This window comes from Octodon degus, unplaced genomic scaffold, assembly GCF_000260255.1.
Source record: "Octodon degus isolate 3935 unplaced genomic scaffold, OctDeg1.0 scaffold00211, whole genome shotgun sequence".
Lineage (NCBI taxonomy): Eukaryota > Metazoa > Chordata > Mammalia > Rodentia > Octodontidae > Octodon > Octodon degus.
The window spans coordinates 4,252,600-4,263,249 of record NW_004524787.1 but is presented as its reverse complement, the minus strand read 5'-3'; the positions used below and the strand labels follow the sequence as shown (position 1 = coordinate 4,263,249).

At 39.8% G+C, this 10,650-nt stretch overlaps 1 protein-coding gene across 1 annotated transcript; it reads right to left on the bottom strand.

Moving 5' to 3' along the window:
• Positions 1–5,507: 5,507 nt before the first annotated feature.
• Positions 5,508–9,977, bottom strand: LOC101574341 (probable G-protein coupled receptor 83). The gene is made up of 7 exons (XM_012517748.2): positions 9,882–9,977; positions 9,775–9,797; positions 9,332–9,528; positions 8,669–9,156; positions 7,812–7,937; positions 6,556–6,689; positions 5,508–6,159 (listed from the first exon to the last, which is right to left on the bottom strand). The coding sequence occupies exons 1-7, from the start codon at positions 9,975–9,977 to the stop codon at positions 5,508–5,510; spliced, it is 1,716 nt and encodes a 571-aa protein (XP_012373202.2).
• Between the last annotated feature and the right edge of the window lie 673 nt (positions 9,978–10,650).

The following is a 10,650-nucleotide window of genomic DNA, read 5'->3' as shown; positions in this document are numbered from 1 at the left end:
CACACACACACACACACACACACACACACACACACACACAATAAATAAATAAAATTTAAAAAAAACAAACAAAAAAAACTTAAAAAATTATTGAAACTGTCCTACCAATTTAGTTTGAAACTGTCACATTTCTATTTGTTTCTCAATAAAATGATGGGAAAAAAATCTGGACATGCGCCACCATGCCCAGTTTCTATTGCTGTCTCAGAGAGCCCCAGGGGTGGAGTTGGCATGGCAGTGCCAGGGATTGGACCCCTGGCCCCTGCTCCTGTTTGCAGGTGCTTTAATCCACTGAGTCATTTAGCCTGCCCTTTCCCCCAATAAATATATTCTGCTTATTAAGTAATAAATAAAATATGTAAGAAAGGCTGGAAGTACCGATTATTAAATGGTCAAAGCATCCAATGGAATTCTGAGCACTTCTGAGGGCCAGTGTGATGATTGTGATAATTGAAGCAAAATTCACATGAATGGTAAATGCAGAGTGTCAGGTTCTAGGGTCCTTTCTTGTGCTCTCATTCTCACCTAGAAATTCTTTTGAAGCTAAACCTTGGAAATTCTGGATTTAGCTTTATTGAGGCAAGTATCTTACTTGTTTATGGTATTCTAGCCTTGAGTAAACTCTGGGTTTCTGTTGACAGCTCCTCACATGAGACACCAACATGTTTTTCTCTTAGCAAAGCAGAAGGTAGAGAGTTGAGTCACTGGTATATTCATGGGTAAACTATATACCTGGCTCAATGAGAAGTTTTTCCATGAGAGAGATCATAGGATTCCCCTTTAACCTAAATTCCTCCCCCATCCACTCCCACTTCAGTCCTCTTATGAGAAGCACAAAAAAAGTTTTCAGTGTTGATATTACCTTATGGTAGCCACTGTGAATCACAAATACATATTATGGAGAAAATATTCTCTCCCTTTACCAGCTACAAGTAGATGTACTAATATACAAGTTTGGAAGTGCTTTGAACAAACAGCTTTATTCAGTATACATGTGTGAATACATAGATGCCTTAATGAAGTCCCGTTTCCCATACTCCCACCCCCCTTACTTTATACTACCCACTATAGGTCCCTCCCTCCCTAACCCAGAATCTACAACTAAACATTGAATTACTTTACAGAGTAATAGGGATACTGATAAAGAATATTTAAAGTAGCAGTAATATGCCAAAGAGTAACACAAATGACCCTGCAGGGTACCCTCACTAATGTCCATTGTCCTTTTATGACTCAGACTTTCTGTTCTACCTTATAAAGATATCCAATTATAATTCATCAATACCTCCTCAGGGAGCCTTACTTGCTGTGTCTTTTAAACACAGCAGCTGTGAGAATTTGGCAATCTCACAGTCTTTCCCTGGGAATATTCAATTTCACACAGCCTACACAGCCACTAGGTTTGAACCAAATAACTAGTATATGATGTGCTTGTATACCTAGGACTAGTATATTGTCCATAATTCTATTGTGAGCAATTAATGAACAGTGGTAAAAACTAAAAATCTGAAAATCATTACAGTGTCATCAGGTAAAGTTCCATTGTACAAAATCATGGGATATTGTTCAGGGAGATATTAGATTAGAAAATAAACTTCAATAACTGCAAAGTTCAAGGGGTCACATATTTTCTTTACTTGGGAAATTCTAAAATATTATTATTTTATTTAAACTTTACCTTACTGAGGGACTTTTTTCTACACTAGACTTTTCCATATGAGTACCAAGTTGTAGGTACAAATGGATTAATAAACAGCCTCTGTCTAAACCTACAAATAGACCAATTTCCTAACAATTAATGAAGATATGCCATCACATTTATATTAGTATTCTGAGTGGGAAACCCTGAAGATCACAGGTTTCAAAGGATCTGTATCTGTCTCTTTCTTTTAGATGTCTTCTAATATCTTCACAGACCCTCAAACTGATGAAACTTATTTTCACCAGCAACTTGTCATAAGACAATATCAAGATTCACTTGTTAATAGTAAATTCTGGTGCAATATTTAAACTAATCCTGTTAATATAAATTTAAATATGTATACTTCCTTCAGGGTCTATATATATATTGTGTTAGAAATTTTCCATTAAGCTAATATCTGTGTTATCTTCTTCTTGCTTACGTTGGCCATTCAGATAAAGTTAATCTTTCTTTCAGTATCCATCTTACCTAAGAAATCAAAAAGGTGACCATCAAAGCTGTGTGTAGAACAGAAGTTGATCCAGTGCTTTGCTTTTTTTTTTTTTAAAGAACACTCCATTTAACAGAACATTTGAAAATGAAATCTACAGTCCAATCCAGATTCTCCAACAGTGGGTAAAACAGTGACAACAAACATTTTGAGAAACACCAAAAGATCTTCATTTAAGAATTACAAAGTCATCATAATGTATAGGATATTTATATTAATATTATAAGGGGAAAGATCTTGAAGTAGACACATACAAAACTGTGAAGAAGATTATCAGAATAAACAAGTCCATTCCTACAGACATACTGTCTACAATGATCCATCTCCTTTATGGAGAGTGTCCATCAATGAGACTTCGTAGTCCAGAGATGTTGACAAACTTCAGCAATGACAGCGTAGCAAGTGGATGTACCACATGTATAATTACGGTGCCAAGCAGACACTTGCTGATAGTGTAGAGTTCCAAGTTCCAAATAGACACTTGTATAAACCTCTCCTCATGAAAAATTACTTATTAGACCATTTAATGAAGAAACTACCATATACAACTTTAGAAAATTCCTCATAAGAATTAGTGCAAAACTACTTATTAAAGCATTTAATGAAGAAACAACCACATATAATTTTAGAAAATTCCTCATACAATAGACAAGGATATTATTTTAGGTATCTGTTCTCTCTTCTCTACATGTATAAGTGAAAGACCAAGCCGAGTGTTGAAACTTTTATGAATTTTTAGCTACCCACCAAGTACATGTGCAATCTTTTTTAAAGGTCATTTAATTTCTTGTTTCCTAGCATTAGTCAGAAGGACCATTTTCTTCTTATTAAAGGGTTTTCATATTCTACTCTATAACTGATTTTAATAAAATAGATTACTGACTGAAATATTGTGCAAAGCCATCTTATAATCACCTACAAAATAATACAAATGTTGAAAAGCTCACAGAATTTGCTCATTGAAACAGATAACTGAATGAAGAATGGTGACTAGAATAAAATTAGATTTGAGATAAGTGTTATGAATGAAAATCTGGTATATTCTCAAACATAATCTGTGTGTATGCACTTTGTATCAGTGAACGTTTATTCTTGTATATGTATGTGGGTGTTTATGTGTGTTTATACATGTGAGCTATGTATAGGTGTGTCGGTATATTTATATGTGTTTGCATATGTGTGTGAGTGTATGTGTAATGTGACTAGGATAACAGAAAAATACCTTAGCTATGGGGAAGATTTTTTCAGTGAAGATCTTCACCTCAAAAGACCTAGGAAAAATCTCCATGTTATATATACAAGTGACCAATATAAAAGATTGATTATCAGCGCCCTACATATCTTTCTCATTAGATGAATTCCACCACTCTAACTTATCCCATTATGACTGAAAATTAGGCCAGCTATGTGTAATCTTACTTTCACCAAAGCATTTCTCCAGATGTTCTAGCTTGTACTAAGATGTAGTTTCTTGCCATTAGACACAGGTTGGGATATATTTGAATTTGCAAAACTGAAGACTTTGGCAACTTCTCCTGTGTGTCATTACTGTCATTCTCTCCTTGTTCAAATATACATTTCAGAAGTGATGCCATTCTTTTAAGAAGATAGAACTAATAACATGCAGTCATTAAGGAATACACTTTAAACTGTTTCTTCAAAAGTGAAAATGAGTTTTGGAAGGCCATTTACACAACAGTTTTGCTATATCTTCCAGGCAGCTAGTAACCATGTCTAGGAAAAGCCTGGCTAGGGTAAGTGGTGCAGTCTGTGCAAACAAACACACATGGGGCTTTGAAACCACGTGTCCATAGTTTTTCAACACAATGCTCAAACCCATAGAATTACATGGCTGCAAATAGGTTAGTGCCTAGGACCTAGAGCTCATTACTACCATGTTCCAACAAAATAAATATCCCATCCAGAAACTACTTACAATGGTATCACCCTCAGTTTGCCCGGGTGCTGTGTTCAGACTAGGTTCTTCTGAAAAAATCTAAGAAAAACCCTATAAGAAAATCAGACTATTTTGATGCCATCTTCTTCAAATATCCCATACATCAACACAGCTGAAGAGCAGATGAAGTCCTGCAGATAAAGTTTCCAGCTAAGTCTGCAGCAAATATTGAAGCCAGATTACCTGTTAAGCTCGGCACATTCCAGGTTCTCCACTTTACTGAAGACACAGGCTTTTAATTTTTGTAGAGAATAGGAACAGAAGTAGGAAGGGGTTTCCTGGGAATGAGAGAACATTAGGTGAAAATACAATTGCATAATAATCATTTAAATTATAATGATAGCTCTTTTATCCAAATTTCTCCTATGTCTAAACAGGAGAAGGAGGATAACAGAACAAGGTGTGATTCCTCTAAGATGCACTTGGTACAATTCATTCAGCACTCTCCTTTTCTGACCCTGAACAGTTAGGAAACTGTCTGGAGATGTAGCTACCTTTCCAAAATGAGAATGAGTAGGAAAGAAACATCTCTGTCCTTTGTTAGATAAAGAAGAATGATTTAAATGAGGAGAGTGGAAAAATCAAGCAGTGCTCACTGCTAACAAGGGAGAGGAGGTAAAGGATTAACATATTAAAGTGAAAATGGAAAGAAGCAGTTTAAACTATAATTGATCCTCTTCTTCCAATTTATCCTTGGTTTGAGAAGGAAAGAAACACTACAGAAAGTGAAGAAATTTGTCATAAGTGCTCATGGTTCTAACTCGTAAAAACACCCTCCTTGTCCCAAGTAGGATCAGAGTATCCAAAGCTTAATTGTAGTTAGTCTTCACAGTTGTAGAGGAATTATCAAAGGACACTGAATAGTACATCACTGTTACAAAGACAATTATTAAGAAGAGGAGAAGAAAGATAGTGTGAGAGAAAAAAATAGCAGAGGCACACATTCACTCTAAGCAGAGGACAACTTCATCTCAAAACTGCTGAAGGCAATAGTGTGGCAAATAACTACAAAGTTTACAGAAAGTGCAGCAGCAAAAGTGTAAAGCCAGTAAGACAGATGTGGGACTACCAACAAGCCCCAGAAATATTCAACAGTAGCAGAAGTTTGTTAATATTGTTTTTACTTCTTTTACAGTTTCTAGAAGTTATTTTCCTTTTTTGGCATGTTTTTATGGAGAATGGAGCAGGAAGAGAAATAAATAAAAAATGAAACAATGAATGTGACATATGGTGGTTCTCATGGCTCTTATCACTCAAGTACCAGCCTCACCCTCATGAGAAATGAATAAATTCTAGTTGTTGTAATCTTATCTGATCTCAGATGTTTTGATGATGGGTAACTATCACATTTGGGCAGCTTAAACTCTAGGCATTGATGGGTAAATGAAAGAGATTTCTACTACTGGAGAGGGAGGGGGACTGGGAAGCTCATCAAAATCTTTGAATCTGGGGAATTTGGGCACTCCAGGATTAGTATCCACCAAGATAGGATGATGGGTAGGTGAGGCAGATCTTAGTTGCTGATGCTCCCCTCTCAGGCGACTGATTTTATCTAGCATCATCTTCTGGACTTCCGCGATGACCTTCTGAACTTCAATCCGGAAGCTGTCACTGAGCCAGCAGTAAATGTAGGGGTTGTAGCAGGAGCTGCTAATTGCCAGCCAATGAAGGAAAAAGTAGAGATCATTATGGCTTGATATCAGCTCAGTAGATAGCAGCACAAGGTAGAGGTTGAGGGGGAGCCAGCTGACTGTGTACGCAAGTACCACTGTTAGCAGCATTTTCAGAGTCTGCTTCTTCTTCCCACGTTGGCAGATGTAAGTATGGATATTGATATCATCGACAGCATTATGGATCCACAGCTTCTTGGCCACATGACCATAGACCACCAATAATACCATCAATGGCAAGATGAAGAAAAGCAAAAAGGTGCTCAGGTCAAGGTATTTCCGTGTAAATTTTGAAGTATATGGGAAACTTGGGAGGCAGGCAGTATCCTCAGTACTGTTTCTAGATTACAAGACAAAGAAAGGAAAGCATCATATTTTTGCTTTTTTCTTATGACCCTCAGATAGCTGTTGCATGACAGGTATGCTTTGAAGGAGAAACATATTTACTATTCGTATCTACACTGAACCTAAATCCAAGGGAATGCTAACTTTTACTTTATACAGAGTTTTCAAGTGACATAAGAAAATTATGATCTCCCCCAAAAAGAAAAGGATATGCCTAATATCCATTACCATGAGAGTTTCTGGGAATGCTTATGATAAATTTCAGTTAAGAGAAATGTATTTTTGTACTCATGCTTTGAATGGTATTATTCATGCTGTGATTTATTTCGTGTGGATTCTAAAATTAATGTTTGCTGGAATTCCAACACCAATCATCTTATGTTTCTCTTACCCAATCTTCACCTGGTAAGGCTTCTGATAAATGGCATGAGGCAAAGCAGCACAAGTGCTCAGGATCCATATGATAATGATGCAAACATTGCCTTGCATCAAAGTAATACGAGACTTCAGGGGGTATAGCATCACCTGGAAGCAAAGGGACCCATTTACATTCAACAATTCAAATTACTTAGTTATCAACTGACTTTCAGTTTGTGCAAAAGTACAAAGACTTCATATGTGGATAGATAATGTGCTTTGAGTAATTTTGGATACTTCTTTCCATTTGAAAATATGTGACATTTTGCTCATGAAAGAGTAACAGCTAATATTGAGGGAATCATTTTGAATAGAAGTCAGAAATCTACAGATTTTCTTTAAAGCTCATGTCCCCAGCTCTTGGGAGGCTTAAAACAGCAGGGTCACTACAAGTTTGATCTGTGTAGTAGGATCCTGTAGACCCTGTACTAAATACAAAAAAAAAAAAAGCTCATGTCCTGAGTAGGGAGATTTGTGAGAAAAATGGATGTCCAAATGTGTAATTTATTTATCTTTTATGATGACTGGATGGGTGTGCCCTCCACATATTTCTTCATACCCCCCAACCCACACTTGGCTCCTTGTGACCTTTCCCTTCTTCCTCCTTCTTTGTCTCCTCCTGTGTCCCTCTTTCCTCTGTCTCATTTGGCTTCAGCCACATCTTCGATCTTCCCCTTTGTCCTTCCTATCTCATTTTCTGGTTTTCTCCCAACTGATTGATATGTAAGCCCTCCCAGCTTCTTAAGGCCTAAACCACTTCCTTTTAAGTCATTGGCAAACATTTTACCAACTCTGAGCTCCTCATCACTTCATGCTCTTCTAGTTTAACTCCTCAACCCTCCCTCAAAAACTTTACACCCCCCAAAAAGTAACTTTACACCCACCTTTCAGACTCAACCTAGCAGCAACCCTGAAGCCACACCCATCCCTGACTCATCTGTTCTCTCTCTTCTTTCAGCTAGTTCTGCAATGCAGTAAATAATAAATGCTTTCTGAAGAAGAGCATTCTATTATTTGTTCCCATAGTGCCATATGAAAATAGTAGCAATTTTATTATAAAAGATTTAAGTTGGTGAGGGTCTGTATTTCACCATCTTGCAATCCCCCTAAACTATGCATATGCATTCACATATGGTGTCTTAAGAAATTTCTACATTTTGTGTGATATTGCCTGTTTCTATTTACCTAAAAGAAAAATACATCCCTTTATAAGAACTGAAAGGCACATACCCGATGTCGGTCCAAGGAAATAGCAGCCATGGTCATCACAGTTACATAGGCACAAGAGAACTGTGCAAAGCAACTAAGATGGCATGTCATCTTCCCAAGAGCCAAGGAATTACAAACATAGCGTACCTATAGTAGATAAGGGTCAGGTAAGGCACAATTACTAAACGCTGAATCCACCACTCTAACAAGTAAACCTTCCTCGCTTCACTAAACTGCTAGCATTATTATCTCAAAAAGCAAAGAAATATTTCCACATTGCATTTTTCATGCTTTTCCCATCTTCTCCCACAAAACAGCCCAGCTTTAAGACAAGGCAGGACAGCAAATCACAAAAGATGTAAATCACCTTTAAGACTAAGCAATGCTTTTTTGAAAAGTGGGGAAACTGAGGCTGTGTCTTTGTAACAAAACTTGGATTCACTTGTCAGTCCAAAGCCCACCTACAATAGGTCTCCACTACCACCTGTTATAATTTAAGTCTCTAGCGCCCAGGGAGATAGCTCAGTAGAGTAAGTGCTTGCCTGGCAAGCGCAGGATCCTGAGTTCAATCCCCAGTACCATGAAAAATAAAATAATAATAATAATAATAATAATTTAAGTCTCTAGTAGCTTCTGCCAAGGGAAGAGATTAATTGAGCAAAGCACATACAATACTGCCTGTCTCTCTGTTGCTTCCCAACCCAATTTCCAAACCTTTTGCAATGTACTCAGCCACTCCAGTCTCTGCAAATGGTCTCCCAATCAAAGCAACTGGTTTCAGCAATTCTTTCTGACACACTGCTCTCTCCATTACAAGTACAAAGTTGTACCTTAGTTCTCATTTTGCTCCCAGCCACCCTCCTTCTCACCCAGCTTACCATGGTGAACGGGGAGCTGAGAAGAGCCAGCATCATGTTGGTGACAGAAATGTTGACAACGAAGAGGCCACTGGCGGTGTGCACTTTCTTGTACTTCATAATTACATGGTTTAAAAGCCAGTTGCCTAAGATAGCAGCAAAGACCACTACGGTGTACCCTAACACTAGCCAGAATTGTACCTGCTCGTCTTGGGACACTACTTCTGAAGTTAGGAGACCCGGCAGGTCCTCCAGGTCGCCAATGTTTGACATACTGTCTGGCAGCTTATCCATCATGGAGAGCACCCTATCTTGGCCAGCTCGACCAATCGCAGAGGCGGCACTGCACATGGCTTGCAGTACCTGTGAGGTGGTGGTGGTGATCAGGTCATCAAAACCACTAGGCACACTTAGAGCTTCAGGGGTCAGTTCATCCCCATAACTCATGGTGCCAGGGTTGCTAAATGCCCCTAGGGGCGATTCTACGGTCGGGGCTTCCAGACTGATGCCTTTGGAGGACCGTCAGGTCCTTAAACTATTAAGTCAGGGAGCGCCCGGGAAAGTGAGATGAACCGGTGAAGCCCTGGCTGGAGAGCTGGGCAAAATGCTCAGTGAGCTGCAGCGCTGAGCTAAGAAGGCATTCTCCAGCATCTAAAGCGGGAAGAGGAAAGAAGCGCTGTGAACCAGCCAGGAGTGGAATAGGCAAATGCGTAGAGCTGAGCTGGGCAGCTGAGCTTGGGGTAGGTGAACGCTGCTGCCGACTCGGAATGCGCCGCTCATTTGGAGAGCACACGCACTGCCTATTCTGACCTGCAGACCTCCGGCGTCGCTTCTCCTCTGCGTAGTCCTGGGTCGGGTCGTTCTGACTCAATTTCTCTTGCCTTCAATCAGTCGGTAAATCTGCAGATCCAAGGCCGGCTGACGCTGTGAACAAGGCGGAGCCACGCGTTGCCACTAGCAGCCTCAGCCTGCGCCAGCTGTGCTTTCTGCAGCAGCCCTTTATAGAAAATCTAAGGGCTGGCGCGGGAGCCAATAGGGAGCCCTGGATGACCCCCGCCCTGTCTATCCAGGCAGGAGCCCCAAAGTCATTGGCAAAGTGTTTGCTGCTCCAATCTCACACTCCCTACTTTTCCTGCTCCTCTGGCTCTTCCTGCAATTGGAAGAGCCAGATTTAAAGGCTCTTTTATTATCCCACTCCCGCTAATCTGCCTTCATCAACTCTGCTTTTCCTTACTCTGGGTTTCATTTTTGCACCAGTTCCCAAAGCACCTATTAAGAACTGTGGCTCAGAACTGAGAGGGAGCTGTGGAGACTCGGCTGCGTACCACATTCTGTACTAGTTACCAGTACAGAAAGGTTCCTCTTGGAAAGGTTGGCACAGATTTTGGGGTGTACCAGTTCACATGAGATGAGGCAGTTGGAAAATGTGGAAGGATCACTGAAGGAGTATAAGAGAGCCTAAGTGGGGGATGCCTAGAACAGAATAAACCCAGCAGGATGCTGTGGTTTCTTAACCTCAGAACTGTGTCAGAAAATGCTACTACAGTCAGGAAGCACCTCTTTGGGATCTGAACTGTGGCAGTTTCGTTGGCAGGTGTACCACCAAAGAAAGTTTAGCATTTGGGAAGCTTCGGTAAGTTGATGCTGACAGAGTTTAAAGCAGCAGCAGAGAAAGAAAAACGCAGCTCTGTCATAGCAGCTGCAGTGAAAAAGAAGCTAGGGCTGGTGGTCCCAGATTTCTCTCCCCATGGGATTCTAAATTACCTCTCAGAGGCATCAAGAGACATTTGAGCTACAACTAGTGCCACTGGGCTGCCTCTCTAGAGGTGTTTGAAGGGAATGCAGCAGTGACCTGTTAGAAAGTGTCCCTTTGACTATTGTCACTCACCCTTCTCCTGCTTATTTACAAGTAGAGAAACTGAGGCTTGAGTGGAAGAGTTAAGGAAGGTCCTAAAATTCTCTGAAGTGCCAGAACTGGTAGTGAAAATTGAAAAGTGGCAGTT